This window comes from Tetranychus urticae, chromosome 2 (assembly GCF_039701765.1).
Source record: "Tetranychus urticae isolate SD_2017Ah chromosome 2, NJAU_TeUrti_SD_1.0, whole genome shotgun sequence".
In the NCBI taxonomy this organism is placed as follows: Eukaryota; Metazoa; Arthropoda; class Arachnida; order Trombidiformes; family Tetranychidae; genus Tetranychus; species Tetranychus urticae.
In genome coordinates this window covers 1082430-1096816 of record NC_142959.1, presented here as the reverse complement: position 1 = coordinate 1096816, position 14387 = coordinate 1082430, and the positions used below count along the sequence as shown (strand labels likewise).

The 14387-nt window shown below is 34.4% G+C and overlaps 4 protein-coding genes across 4 annotated transcripts; 2 read left to right on the top strand and 2 right to left on the bottom strand.

Moving 5' to 3' along the window:
* The first annotated feature begins 258 nt into the window (after nucleotides 1–258).
* Fancm (FA complementation group M) lies at nucleotides 259–3449 on the top strand. Its single transcript, XM_015936604.3, has 2 exons — nucleotides 259–905; nucleotides 996–3449. Exons 1-2 carry the CDS (start codon nucleotides 542–544, stop codon nucleotides 3308–3310), a joined length of 2679 nt encoding a protein of 892 aa, XP_015792090.2. The 5' UTR covers nucleotides 259–541; the 3' UTR covers nucleotides 3311–3449.
* On the bottom strand, nucleotides 3444–5742 carry Wdr82 (WD repeat domain 82). Its single transcript, XM_015936605.3, has 2 exons — nucleotides 5347–5742; nucleotides 3444–4807 (listed from the first exon to the last, which is right to left on the bottom strand). Exons 1-2 carry the CDS (start codon nucleotides 5613–5615, stop codon nucleotides 4132–4134), a joined length of 945 nt encoding a protein of 314 aa, XP_015792091.1. The 5' UTR covers nucleotides 5616–5742; the 3' UTR covers nucleotides 3444–4131.
* Nucleotides 5743–6786: 1044 nt separating this feature from the next.
* On the top strand, nucleotides 6787–8912 carry Pabp2 (poly(A) binding protein nuclear 1). Its single transcript, XM_015936625.3, has 6 exons — nucleotides 6787–7015; nucleotides 7265–7370; nucleotides 7475–7539; nucleotides 7757–7863; nucleotides 7942–8163; nucleotides 8250–8912. The coding sequence occupies exons 1-6, from the start codon at nucleotides 6860–6862 to the stop codon at nucleotides 8278–8280; spliced, it is 687 nt and encodes a 228-aa protein (XP_015792111.1). The 5' UTR covers nucleotides 6787–6859; the 3' UTR covers nucleotides 8281–8912.
* Nucleotides 8913–8984: 72 nt separating this feature from the next.
* Nucleotides 8985–14178, bottom strand: Nup154 (nuclear pore complex protein Nup154). The gene is made up of 7 exons (XM_015936624.3): nucleotides 14135–14178; nucleotides 13677–13991; nucleotides 13456–13593; nucleotides 13216–13383; nucleotides 9629–13141; nucleotides 9315–9558; nucleotides 8985–9240 (listed from the first exon to the last, which is right to left on the bottom strand). The coding sequence occupies exons 2-7, from the start codon at nucleotides 13888–13890 to the stop codon at nucleotides 9096–9098; spliced, it is 4422 nt and encodes a 1473-aa protein (XP_015792110.2). The 5' UTR covers nucleotides 13891–13991; nucleotides 14135–14178; the 3' UTR covers nucleotides 8985–9095.
* Between the last annotated feature and the right edge of the window lie 209 nt (nucleotides 14179–14387).

Genomic DNA, 14387 nt, shown 5'->3' with positions numbered 1-14387 from the left:
AATATAAGGATCCAAATGGCGAATAAGATAATTATTGGATTTTATCAACACAGAGAGACTATTTTTACTAGAAATTATTATCAGAAAATGGAAAATAATTAAAAATGATGAAATATAAACTTTAATAGTCATCACTAGATGCCAGTAAACTTAAGAAATGCATGAGCTATTTGTCACACATATCTTACCGCGTAACCAGAAACAACCAGATGACCAAAACAACAAATTGGCGGGACCTGTTAGTCACTTTTCTGTTGTTGCAATTTTGCTCGTTTAGTAATCATATTTTTGTTTATTTATTTTTATAACTTTTTGCTTGTGATGTTTCTTCGAGACAGTTTGTTTGTTAATCTACGTATTGTTCCTTATTCGACGTTATTACTGGTATTACTGTGCTCTTCTTTTTGACTTATAAACATTTACCGTCCATCGTCTGTTGTCCTTTTTCCATTGCCTAGTTATTTTGTTTTGCATTCATTTTTACTACCTTCCGCCTCAGTTTTAACCGTTAAACGCTTGGTATATAAATCATCGCTTCAACATGACTGAAATCATGGCACAATCGGAAGAAGAAGTCCAGGATGGATTAGCCAGTGGTAAAATTGAGAAACTTGAAGGTTTTGACTACCACGCTGGACGTCATTGGATATATCCGATCAACCGAGAGATTCGTGATTACCAATATTGTATTGTCCATCAAGCTTTGTTCAACAATACACTTGTTGTTTTACCAACTGGTTTAGGTAAAACTCTGATTGCTGCTGTTGTTATGTATAATTTCTACTTATGGTATCCACAATGTAAAATTGTTTTTATGGCTCCTACTCGACCTCTTGTCAAACAACAAATGGAAGCTTGTTTTGATATTGTTGGAATACCCCGAGAAGACATTGTCGAGTTAACAGGTATTGCATTGCATTGCTTTCTTAATCAACAAATCAATTCAGCAATTTTATGTCAATTTTTAATATTGAATTTCTTTGTTTTTTTGTTAGGACATACAACTCCATTTAAACGACAGGATGAATGGGAGACCAAGAGATTGTTTTTCTTGACTCCACAAGTCATGCAAAATGACTTATTTTTGAATGATTATTGTCCTGCCGAAAAAATTAAATGTATTGTTGTTGATGAAGCTCATAAAGCAACTGGTGGATATGCATATACTCGAGTTATTGAGGAAGTTCATCGTAGGAATAATCAATTTAGAGTATTAGCTTTATCTGCTACACCCGGAAAAGACCTTATTCATATAAAACAAGTGCTAAAAAATTTGCTTATTTCTAAAATTGAATTTCGTTCGGAAGAATCCCTGGACGTTCAAAAATACACACATAATCGTCGAGTTGAAACTATTGTGGTCCAATTAGATGAAGAGCTTTCATATTATCGTGATCAGTTGCTCAAAATCATTGAAGAAAATTTGAAAACTTTGGTTAAACGTAGAGCAATCAATGGTTATGATCTTAACCGCATTTCTTCATTTTATTTATTGATGCAAAAGAAAAACTATGAAGCTGGACAACACAATATACCTATTGGCCTATTGAACTCAGTTCGATTCACATTCGCTATAACCACTAGTCTTGTCTATGCTTTAGACTTACTTAAAAATCATGGACTACGATCATTTTATAACCATGTTAAAGGAAATCGCGGGGAAGATGGTACTCCTAAGAAACATTTCAACTTAGCTAATATATTGAAAAAGAACACTATTTTACAAGGAATTATGGATGATTTAAAGACAAAATTTGAACCTGATGGTAACGTAACTTTTAGCGGCAATCTTGAAGGCACTATTCACTCAGTACCTGGTCATCCAAAACTAGTTAAATTGCAAGAAATTGTGTTGAATCACTTTGAGAAAGAAGGAGAAGACACAAGAATTATGATTTTCAGTCAATTTCGTGCCAGTGTGGATGAAATAACATGCTTGCTGCGACAACATGAACCTAAAATTAGACCAGTTCAATTTGTTGGTCAAAGTAGTGTTAAAAGAAAAGGTTTCTCTCAGAAACAACAATTGGAAGTAATCAATCGTTTTCGTGATGGTGATTTTAATGTGTTAGTAGCTACCTGTGTTGCTGAGGAAGGATTGGATATTGGTAATGTTGATCTCATCATTTGTTACGATGCCAATAAGTCTCCAATCCGATTAGTTCAACGTATGGGTCGAACTGGTCGAGCTCGCGAAGGGAGAATCATTGTTCTTGCAACAGCAGGTAAAGAGGAAGAGGCTTTCAATGATAGTGTTTATAATAGAAAAAGAGTTGCAACTAACTTATTAAGTGGAATTAAACAAGAAGACTTGTTTCAAGGGAATATTAGACTATATCCTAAGGGACTGAAACCAAATTGTCGCAAATTACATCTTGGAATCAGGAAAGAGACTGAAGAAACTGGTTGTAATGATGAAGAGAGGGAGAATGAATCTAATGGGGCGAGACTGGAAAAGGAAAAAAGTACAAAGAAGCGACGGAGCTCAACAAAAGAAGTTAAAAGAAAAAGCACTGAAAGCACGAGATCTTCTGTTGGTGGCACAGCAAAAAAACGTAAAAATCGATTCATTTTCCAAGATGATGGTGATGATGAATTAGTTGCCCATGTTTCAGATGATGAAACCCCTAAAGTTAAGCAAAAAGGAAAACGTTCTTCTAAGTCTCCAAGTGCAGTTAGTTCTTCAAAAAGAAGAAAAAAAGAACAAAAGAATGATATTGATTCTACTGAAGGTTTAGAAGATTTAAATATGTCTGAAGATAAAGAAGATGAACCAAACTCAAGGATAGAGTCAGCGTCATCGTCTTTCAATGAGATACCAGCAGAGAAGCAACCTGAAACAATCCCTAGTGATGATGAAATCTATCGATTAAGTGATTCACCTTGTTCACCTGAAAGGCAACATAAAAATCCCAAAAGATCCTCAATGGATGACAATCCTGATGATTTCGACAATCTTGACGATTTCGATGATTTCGACGATTATGGGGACTTCGATGGTTTAGATGAAAACGAGATGATCAGAGAAATAAATGCTTCTCAAGGCAAACCTGATAACGGAATTAATGACAATTCGAATACGAAAACGACAGATGACTTATCACCATCCTACTCCACGTCACCCAAAGAGTCACCACAAACGAATCCTACCTTTTTTTCATCTTTGAGTATGACTCAGATTAAACAAAAGCCAAGTTCTTCTCAGGTCGAAGAGAAAGGATCGAAATCAGTGCCAGCAAAGCGCAGTAAATGGGCTGAATTTGAATCAGGTGACGACTCTTATGATTCTCTGGATTACACTCCTTTGTAAATAATAATGGCAATTGCCAAAAGTTGATTTTTTTCATAGAAATTTAAATTTTGTTTAACACCGATGATTTACCAATAAAATGATTGTGAATATTAACATCAAGAGATTTGAATAAAATTCTTCAATTTAAAAATTTAAATGAATTTGGTTTTAATGACAACATTGACTTGGAAGAGCAATATGGTGAAATGAAGTAGAATTTGAGTAAAGAAAGAGGCAATGAAGAGATGTTGACAATAAAGAAAGCAATTGAGAAAATATGCTAAGATGAAGAGGGAAAAGGATTAAATGATGAAGAAAATGAGAAAATTCAATCGTCCAACTAAACAGTTAATGCCAATAGATATACTATTAACTCAACATTTCATTTACATTAGTTTAAATCATTAAATAGTGATAGTTAATAACTTTTTGTTTTTGATTCTGTGAACAATTGTCAATACAAAAAAGGACGTAATGATGTATTTTTTCGTCTTAGCATGATGGGAAAGCAAAAAATGAATAATGGAATAGTTATAATCAAGGATGATAGGATGAGAAAGAAAAGGAGAGGAAGAAGGTGGGAAAATGAAATCTTCCTTTCTTCAGCTGTTTGATTGTTCAATGAATTCAAGTAGCAGCCCTGAACAGGTTTCACACCTAAGAGATTTTGTTCATTTCTTTATTATCCAGTTTTTATTCTTTTATAATCTTTTTTCCCTACTTTATTTCCGTTTTTTATTACTTGCATCTCCTTGTTAACTTCTTATTATTTCTCCTTTTCCTTTTCATTTCTTTAAATTTTACATTTACGTTTTTCGGTCTCTTTGCCGGTTAACTTTTTATTCATCACATGTACCAGGTATCCAAAAGTGCATCATTGTACAAGCTGAGGCGAGCATCATATATTTAGGATTAAATTGAACACATTGAACAGTTGATGTGTGTTCGCCTAAGTAGGTTGTAACTTTATTTCCAGTTAAAGCGTTCCAGACATGAATTTTACCATCCGTAGAACCACTGAAGATGAACTGTGAGTCAGGCGAAAACGATGCCTCCAATGGTAAATTTTTAGCATTCACATGACCCATTAGGGTTTGAAGAGGTGTACCTTGGAAAGCGTCGATTAGATGAATAACATTCCCGTTCGTGCTGATCATAATCATTTTACCATCGGGTGAAAATTTGAGACCAGTCCAATCACATAATTTATCTTGTTGTAATTTAAAGGTATTGAAAGGTCCTTTATCGAAAGATTTGAGATCATACAATTTTACTGATTCACTGTTGATTCCAACAGCAAAAATTAAACCTTCAGGGTCAAAGTTAGCGACAGGACGTCCCATGAGATGCATTAAACCTTGACAATTGGGTGAACGCAAATCCCAGAGGCGGATTGTCTTGTCCAAGGAACCACTCAAGAAGGTGTCGTCGACAGGAGACATACATAGTGTGACCACTTTTTTGGTGTGTCCAGGAAAATATCGAATATATTTATTGTCAGGTAATGAAAGATATCTGTAAAAAATAGAGAAAAACAGGTAAATAAGAATTTTCAAAATAGAGGCAAAATTGTGTATAAAAGGTTACATAACAATAGAATGTATAAAAGCTTAAGTACATCTGTATGCATATTTTTTCCAGGTAAAATTTAATTCTATTGCTTTTACATTTAAATTTCTAGAATCAGTAACTTTTTCTAAGAAATCAGACAACAAAATAACTATGACATTTCATCAGAATGAGATATTGAAATTTTAAGCGCTTTTTTCAAGAGAAACTGCATCTATAGACAAAATAAATGCGCTGAAAAAAGAACCATAACATCAGATTTGGCAAGTGCAAGTGCAGATTATTTTCAAGAGCATAATGAGTAAACAAATAAATAATGGTTGCAAATTCTAGAAGCTGAATAACGGATTATCAGAAAGAAGTTACCTGGAACCAGGATGAAAATATGAAAACATTTAGCTGGCTGTGGCAGCCAATTAGTCATTGAAAACCATGTTAATTCCAGATGATTGGAAGAAGGGGGGAGAAGTGAAAAATAAACTAACCTGATGGTATCATCTATTTTATTGCTTGAATGGATGGCAGTATTAGCTGCATGTGTATAATGCACCAAATCAACGCCGTACTTTTTGCTATTCAACGTTTTCTTAGTGGTACCCTTTTCACAATCATAAATAACTATGGAGTCATCATCAGATGAGGTTATGAGGGTTTCACCATTTGCTGAGAAATCAATTGAGTTAATCCTCTCAGTGTTCTCCCGAAATATTTTGGCATACCTAAAATTGGTTACAACTGATTCTACTAACTTCATTTGGATCAGTGTTGTTTAATCCAAGATATTTTTCTAATGGACTTTCCAAAATAAAAAAGGATAAAATAAGATTTTTTTTATAAACAGGCAAAAAGACAACACACAATTCCAGCCAAAAAAGTGCTCTTGAGAGAGTAAAAGTCAGAGGGAGAGAGAAATGGAAAGCAAAGTAAGCGTGAGAAAGAATGAAGAAAGAATGAAGAAAGAGACGAAGAAAGACGAGGAGAAAGTAGAGAAGATGAAGAAGAGAAACAGAGGAAGATAAAGATTTTAATAATCGGAGGATGCTGAAAACAATCAAGCTATTTTTTTCTTTTAATTGATCAATTAATTTTAAAAACAAATTGTTTTAAATTGCATCAAAGCTGACAAAAAAAGCACCATCTATGGAAAAACAACATAACCATTGCAACATCAGAAGATAGTGAAAAGCTCCATCTATCGTTGATGATTAGTTAAATCATCGCGAATCAACGCAATAATAATCAGATGCTTTAATATTTGGTTAACAAGATTAATAATTATATTAAACGTTTTAAATTTCAACACAGAAATGTTGAGTTCTGAGTCAATGTAAAATAGAGAAATATAAGATGATAAAGATGACAATTCATGACTCGATTTTAAACCTCCAAACCCTAAAGCCTTTTAATCCTTCCCTGATATTAATGCGTTTTATTTAAAGTAGATCAATCTGGTTAATCAGTTTACGTTTAAACCGATTTATCTTGCTTTACAAAGTGTCTTAACGCAGTTGTCTAAGGATATAAAGGTTCTAAATTTTCAACAGAAAAGCATTTCAGTTTTGATTCACATCAACAATCGTCGACTTGACAAATTTTACAACTTACAACTTGTTAGTTTGATTATCATCACAGTTTGCTTATTTTGTGTTCAACAAAACCTTTTAGGAATACCATAAACAATCAAAGGTAAATTTCAGTATTTTATTTTCCCAGATTTGTCAGACTTTTGTTTTTGTTCATGAATTGTTTACAATTTATCAACATTTACTGAAATTTCAGCTTCAATAGTTGATATCTATCTTGATAGATGCCACTGTTTTTCTGGTTATTTCTTTGAAGTAGTGATAAATTTTGTTGCTAGCAGATGTCAGTACCTATTTTTTTGTGAAAATTGCCTGATTTTTGCCTGAGAAACCAAAAGGTTTTTTGATTTGTATCAGTCTGATATTTATACACTTTCTTCAATTATTTCAATTTACTGTAGTTTATTTGATTATCATGTCTGAATCAAAACAAAAACTTAGTGAATTAGTTAATAGAGAGAATGGTGATAATCAATTAGGAAGTTTTAATGAAACTAGTAATGAAATGATGATGGATGGTGAACACAATTCAACCATGTCTCAACAATCCAATGATAATCCAGATGACCCGGTATGTTAATTTAAAATTTCATTGTTTTAAGTGTTTATTTGTAATTACACTGTTTATGTATCTTCCCTGTGGAGATAGTTGACGTAAACGTGCAATTAGTATGATAGAGTGACAATCACATTGATTTCTGTTTTGATCTTTATTTCATCTTTGATGTTATCTATTGTTCTCTACCATCATAATGACCAACATTTTGCTTAAAACCTCTCACTTATCATCGTTCTTAATCAAATATATTTGCTCTTACAGGATCTGGAAGAAATAAAAGCTCGTGTCAGAGAAATGGAAGAAGAAGCAGAAAAGTTAAAACAAATGCAAGACGAAGCTGAAAAACAGATGAATTTAAGTTCATCAAGTAAGTATTCTTCCATCTTTACTACCAAACTTGCATGTCCGGAGAAATCTGATTTTATCAACCCTTACAATGGAGTCTAATGTTGTCATTTCATCTTCAAACAGGTACTGCTGGCTTATCTCCTGAGGAGAAAAGAGAGGTTGACGCCAGGTCTATTTATGTTGGTAATGTAAGTAACATCTTTTCCATACCCTTAGTTTTTTATCAATTCAGTACATATTCGATATTTCAATCATCATTATTTACAATTGTAAGCGAACAAAATTAGACTCTGTATTTTAGTTTAGATTTTCAATGTTTTAATGATTGATTTTTAGTTGAATTATACTGATTGATGACATCTGATACTTGAACATGTTTTTCACCGATTATGTTTTCATTTTTAGGTCGACTATTCAGCTACTGCTGATGATTTAGAGCGTCATTTTCATGGTTGTGGATCTATAAATCGTGTTACCATTTTATGTGACAAATTCAGTGGGCACCCTAAAGGGTTGGTATTTTTTTTAACAGCTCTTGTCACAAGTACAAACATTTACAATTATTGATAATTTTTTCTTCTTTATTATAGCTTTGCTTACATTGAATTCGCTGAAAAAGATTCTGTCCAAACAGCAATGGCGCTTGACGACTCACTTTTTAAAGGCAGACAAATTAAAGTAAACGTAAAAAGGACCAACACACCTGGACTTAGCATCACTGCTCGTCCACCTCGTGGTGCAATGAGAGCTTCACGCAGAGGATATATGGGTAGAGGCGCAGCTTGGATGGGTTTCAGACCAGCTAGAAGGCCGTAAGTGTTGACTCCGAGTGGAGAAAGAGATAAAAGTTTTCCTCATCAATTTAGTCATTCATTTATTTTTCATTGTTCCTGAACAGGCGTCGAGGATGGTATTATGCTCCTTATTAGACTAGTTATTTGTTATAACCATTCAAATTGAAGAACATCTCCACTTTCACTCATGAAATCACGATTACAACAAACATCGACACCGAGAATACCAGCAGCAACTACGCAGAAATTATTCAAAGATGACAAATTAATACCAACTCATCACCGACTGAATTTACTTTCGACGATTCCATCGTAATCTAATTATCGATATATCAATATTGGCATCGTATTGGTTCTTTCTCTGCTTTTTTCCGCCGAAATAAGATAATTTACGATTCACCATTCTCAGAATCTATCTGTGATTCTGTTTTCACACCAAAACTTTTCACGTGTCAACCTTTTTTGTCCTTTGCCTGTCAATTTTCCATTTCATCCCTTAACCTTTTTTTCGTCTTCTTCTACCTTTCTTTTTGCTTCTTTTTCCCATTCTTCAATACTAAATATAAATCCTATTCAAAATTTGAATATTTAAACACAAATTCAAATCAGTCATGACTAATGACTAAGTAAATTGTATCATCTTTGATAATCTAACATGAAAAAAAGACATATAGCTTAAAAAACAAACTCCTTCGAATAAAAAGAAGATTAAAAAAAAGTAATACAAAATGAAGAAGTTTGAATAAAAGCCATTCGGAAAAAATTGATACTCTGTTTCTGTTCATTTCGTTAATTTCTACCGGTTTCGTGTATTCTTTCCATTGAATGATTTGGCGCCATTGAGAGTGAAACAAGTTGACCTTGAATTTTCCAAAACAAAAAACAGGCGGGATTACATTGAGAAACTTTTCATTTCTTATTACAATTAACAAGAGATTTAAAAAATATAATTAAAAAGTCATTCCTTCTAATTTAGCTTGAATATCTCTAAATTGGCTAATCAGGTGTGATACTTGTGGATCCGAAAGATTATTAGATTGAAGGTCTATTACATATTCAGCAATTAGATCCAAACATTTAGCTGTGAATTGTCGTCTGAAGATAATAGAAAGGAAATGTTAGTTAATTGTAAAATGATTAAAAAATTTAAATGAAAAACAAATAAATACCTTTCAGTTAAAGTAACTAAAAGTGGACTTTCACAAAATTTAGAGAACAGCCAGTGTGACACTTCGAGGAGTTGAATTGATTTTTTATACCATGAGATGGTTGGATCTCTTGATTGATACAGTTTATGATAAATATCTACTAATTGTGAGAAACCAATCCCACAAGATAAAAGTGATGCGGCAAGCCAACTTCTTTCAAATTCCATGGGTTGAGTTATATTTTCCAAGTATTGGATAATAAAGTCTGAAAGGTGAAGAAATGTATGGAATTAGAATAATGATTTTTCAAAATGTAAAAGCAACTTGGAACTTACCTAATGGGAAATATCTTTCACAAGGCAAATATAATTTGCATAAATGTTGAAGTTTGTTGACGAGAAGAGTTTTTCTCACAGAAATAGGCTTGTTCGATGAATCAGCCAATTCTTTGTCAAATATTCGCTTCCAAAGAGATCTTATCAAATCAGGATCGTTAAATGAGGCAGCATAAACAATGGCTAATTGACATTCTGGAAGGTCAAACTTCTCAGCGTATTCATTGTATAGCAAGGTGATGTCTAGAAGCTCTTCATTAAGCTTTTTGATAGCTTCTTTGATGTTTGGCGTTGATGCATCGGCTCTTTGGGACAAATTTTCCATAACTTGTAATTGTAATCGAGCAACTTCCATTTTCTCCTCCAAATCGTGCAATAGTTCGCCACTTGGCTTGAAATGTTTCTCATTGGTAACAGCAAGTCCAGGATGGCTTTGACAACTTTTCAGACAAATAATAGCTCTAGAAAGGTATTCCAATCGTTTTAACAAATCGGATTCAGAACCATAACGCTCAGCCAAATCATCAAGAATGTGAGCAGCTGCTCTGAAGTTGCCATTTCGTTCATAATACATCCATAAAAGATCCATCAATTGAGTTGATTCACCAAAGTGAGCCGCTTTAGTTTTAAGGTAATTTTCCAAGTAAGATGATTGAATTTCCAGTAATTTGTCAACCTGTTGATGATCATACAACCAGTCATAGATGGTCACATGGGCAAGTTCATCGTCTGAAGCGATAGCAGCTTTGAGTACAGCCTTACTGTAATTGAGAGCCTCTTCTTTAGTTAAAGGTGCAATATAATCTTCGTTATCTTTTTGGGATGAGGTAGGTTGAGCTACATTACACATTGGATGTTCAACTAATTGCAATAGATGTTCATATGTATCTAATATAATTCGATAGCATTCAAGTCGGGAACTAATAATGGAAGCCTGTTTTTCATCCCCAAAGTATTTGGTGTCGTAAGGGTAGAAGGTTCTGTTGCTAGTAGCACTTTGAAACTGTTGGATAACGTTCCCACTGTTTTTATGGAAGTACATTCCGATATTTTCTTTGTCCCGGAGTAACGCTGTATTCAAACAAAGATTGACGATGTCAACATAAGCATGTACTGTTTTCAGAAGATCACAAGCTTGTTTCAAGTTTGCTCGAGCTCCAATGGACTTGAAAGTGGTCAGAGCTTCATTAATAAGCTTAAATCGTTCAGTATCATCCTTGGTTCGACGAGCTTTGATCAGTGTTTCATGAGCTTTGGCTTGGAGAGCATTTTCATGCTTGAAGATGGACGGGCACGCTTCATTTAATCTACGGCTGATTGAATCTGTACTCACTGAATCTTCAATATACTTTTGCACCAGTGAAGAAGCTAAATGGACACAGATATCTTCTCCTTCGTTGATTAAGCTTCGGAAAGTTGTACCTTTAAGCTTAGCAATAATGTCTGGTGAAAGATTTTTAACAATTTCTGGAAATTTATGTTCATAAGTTATACGTAAAAGTCCAATTGTTTCAAGGCACCTCTTGATTAAAGTAAGAACATTATTAAATGAAGCTCTCTCAATAATGGGATTGATTTGATTCGGGCTAGAAAAGGTAATTGTGGTGGATTCTGAATAGTGTGGCATCTCGTTATCAGGAATTGGCGAAAATTGGATATTTTTTATCAAAAATTGTTTTAAATTGTTCAACTTTTCTAGATACACTCTCATCTCGGCATCTGATATGGCGCATGAAATATTTTCTTTCAATCCTTCTTTTGGTGGTGGTTTGATTGGCTCAGATTTAACACAATTTAAATTCCAGATTGGTCTAATAACCCGAGCAACATACAAGTAAAGTCCAATAAGTTTGTTTGACATTCCATATTGAACTTGTTGAGCTGGAGGGGAGGTGGGCTTTCCTGAAATCAAGGTTTCATTAAAGGGATGAGCTTGCTGTCCATACAAGCCAGATTGGTTGGCGATATATGATTGCCGATTTCGAATAACAGAGCTTGAAGGAGTAAATTGTGCCGGGTCATGATGCGGAGCAGTTTTAATTACACTGGTTGAGCGAGCAATGGGAGATGCTGGAACCGTTCGCAACGGTGATGAAAAACGAGGCGTAGATGAAATCGGAGTTGAAACTTGCCCGCCTAAATTCGCAATATGAGGTGTAAATTGTTGACTTATGGAATGTGATGGAGTACCAGTGCTTTGTATCACAGGCTGCTGCTGTGATTGTGGAGTTTGATTAGGGGCTGTTAAAACTTGAGGATCACCACCATAACGGAAGAATGCTAAAGTTGCCCACTCAGCCACATGTTTTTCCACCGGTGAAGTAGTTTGACATGCAATGGACAAAGCCATGCAGCAGCTTTGAGCTTCCCCATATAGACGGAAAAAACTCTTTACTGCTTCATTTTCAAAACCTTGGTTATCAACGAGTAATTGTTTCAAATGGTCAACTGGTCTTGGTTTGTAAGCGATATGAACACCTTGAGAGGATAGGAAAATAAATTTTCTTTGATCTTCAAAATCTTGAGTGATCATCACCGGGGGTTCAAGATTGACGACTTTGTTGATGCCAACATTAATTGGTATATACTTTTTAATTAAAAGTGGTTTACTCTCTTCTCTCATACGCCAAACACGACTACTAATCGGATGAACACTGAACAATTCCATCAACTGGTTATCAAATGCAAAGGCGTCTGACGACAAAGTCCAAAGAATAGCTCTACCATCGCTGGTTACAGAAACCATGATAGTAGTACTTCGAGCATATGAGGCCAGATAAATGTTAGAAGGACGTTGAGGAGGTGATGCTGCTGAGTATCCTGGAGGTAATCTTATGTGAACAATGTTGAGTGAATCAGGTCTTTGCTCATACTTTTGAGTGTTGTTAGTAGAAAAATAAATACGAATTCCCGTTTCAGTGAAACCAATCAAATTAATGAAAGTAGATTCACTTTCAGAAACTGCACAGATATGGCTAATAGTGCGAAAATTTTCTGCCTCAATATTACGAGCTAAGGAAGCGGCTTGTGAGCTAATTGCGTGGGCACTTTTTGTAGCAACTTTGGCCATATCCTTTCCGTCTGTACCTAAATCATAAACTTCGATAGTACCTTTCTCTGATCGGGTGAATAGGATGTGACGACTATTGTCGATTTCAATTTGAACGATGGGATTCTTGTCATAGAATGAAAGTAAGGAAGGTACTAGGAAAGAAAGAGTTGAGCTTGAATGGTTGATTTTCCAGCTTTTCTTTCTAAACCAGGTTTCGTGAGCTTGGTACATAGCCTCATACAGAGAACCATCCTTTCCACCCAAAAATATTCTTCCATCATCTGTTCCTTGAATTACGGGCATAGCTGTATTGTCAGTGGCTATAGTGAATAAAGGTTCAAAATCTACATGGAGATCATCAATCATCTCGGTACCGCTTTCACGATATTGTATACCAAGCAGAACGATTTCAACAAGAGTTGTTAAGCAGAGAACATATTTTATGTTATCTTTGAAAATTCCTGAGATTTAAAAATAAGAAATATAAGTTAAAATAGAACTTTAACATGAAAAGAAAAAATTAAAGCAGCATTACCAGGTTTAGGTTTGAGAAGAGCAACTCCAATGATTACTTCAGTTAAGCCATCATAGTATGCCATGTCACTGCCATTATCGTAAGACCAAAGGTAAATCGTACTGTCAACTGTAAGCCAAGCTCGTTTAATTTCAGTAAAGATTCCCATTTCACAATTTTGTTGTACATCTGTGGAGATAGAGTTATGATGAAACATGTAAGTACATGGTAAGTTGTGCATGAAAACCAAAAATGACTTACGGTTAAATTGTTCAACAATGCCCGATGGCAATGGTATGGTTGTTATTTTGTCTAGTTGAGTTAAACTTCCGAGAGCTGAAGATAGATCACTAATATTTGGATAATCGGTATCTTGAAGACCGCTAATAGTAGGATAGCCTGTGAAGCAAAGAAAGAGTGAAAAGTTATCACATATCTATGTAGCCTGGTAAGATATTTTCATTTTAAATTTGATAACTCACCCGTTGAAGCTTTGATAGCATCATGGATTTGGAGAAAATTAGCATCAGTAGCTAGATATTTGTCAATTAATTGAGAAGGCAACTCTTGAGGCACGATTACTTGGTTTGGAGGAGATCGAGTGCCATAGGTAGGTTGAGATGGCGATCCAGTTAAGCTCCGATTAAGTGATTGAGCACCGGCCCAAGGACTAGTTGAAGTATCCATCTCCATCATTAATAATTTGGTCGAAACTCAGACTTAAGCAGAAAGATAAGCTGAGTTATTTTACTGATTTACAGTATAAAAAAATTGACAGTTTACCCAACAATCGCAACCTACAGAGAGGAAATTTGAAAAAAGAAGCATTAAAAAACAAGGTTAGGATGATTGAATATCCAGATACAAATAAATAAAATTTAAATCGCGTATTGAATCAGGAATCAAACGGAATATATGGTTAAACACTATTACACATTACCTTAAAGCCCGCTCTTCTTTCAGTTAAAGTCACCAAAGAGAAACAGACAGACAAAAGAGGAAGATTGTACAATGTGCTTATGAAAAGAAACAGGATTGGTTAGTTTAACTGACAACACAACGTGACATAGTTTAAATTTAATTTTCTAATTAATAACAGTTAATTATATATGACAAGGTGTTTAGGTTAATGGTAAAAGGATATAACGATCAAAATATGAAATTAGAGTTAATGTCGATAGAAAAAAATGAGA

Excerpts from the sequence above, each read along its gene's own strand:
- Fancm (XM_015936604.3), top strand. The coding sequence starts at position 542 with ATGACTGAAATCATGGCACAATCGGAAGAAGAAGTCCAGGATGGATTA. Across the intron at positions 906-995 it reads AGACATTGTCGAGTTAACAG|GACATACAACTCCATTTAAA; the intron begins GTATTGCATTGC and ends TTTTTTTGTTAG.
- Wdr82 (XM_015936605.3), bottom strand. The coding sequence starts at position 5,615 with ATGAAGTTAGTAGAATCAGTTGTAACCAATTTTAGGTATGCCAAAATA. Across the intron at positions 4,808-5,346 it reads AAAATAGATGATACCATCAG|ATATCTTTCATTACCTGACA; the intron begins GTTAGTTTATTT and ends TATTTTTTACAG.
- Pabp2 (XM_015936625.3), top strand. The coding sequence starts at position 6,860 with ATGTCTGAATCAAAACAAAAACTTAGTGAATTAGTTAATAGAGAGAAT. Across the intron at positions 7,371-7,474 it reads GATGAATTTAAGTTCATCAA|GTACTGCTGGCTTATCTCCT; the intron begins GTAAGTATTCTT and ends ATCTTCAAACAG. Across the intron at positions 7,864-7,941 it reads TTCAGTGGGCACCCTAAAGG|CTTTGCTTACATTGAATTCG; the intron begins GTTGGTATTTTT and ends TCTTTATTATAG.
- Nup154 (XM_015936624.3), bottom strand. The coding sequence starts at position 13,890 with ATGATGGAGATGGATACTTCAACTAGTCCTTGGGCCGGTGCTCAATCA. Across the intron at positions 13,594-13,676 it reads TGCTATCAAAGCTTCAACGG|GCTATCCTACTATTAGCGGT; the intron begins GTGAGTTATCAA and ends TTTGCTTCACAG. Across the intron at positions 13,142-13,215 it reads TCTTCTCAAACCTAAACCTG|GAATTTTCAAAGATAACATA; the intron begins GTAATGCTGCTT and ends TTTAAATCTCAG.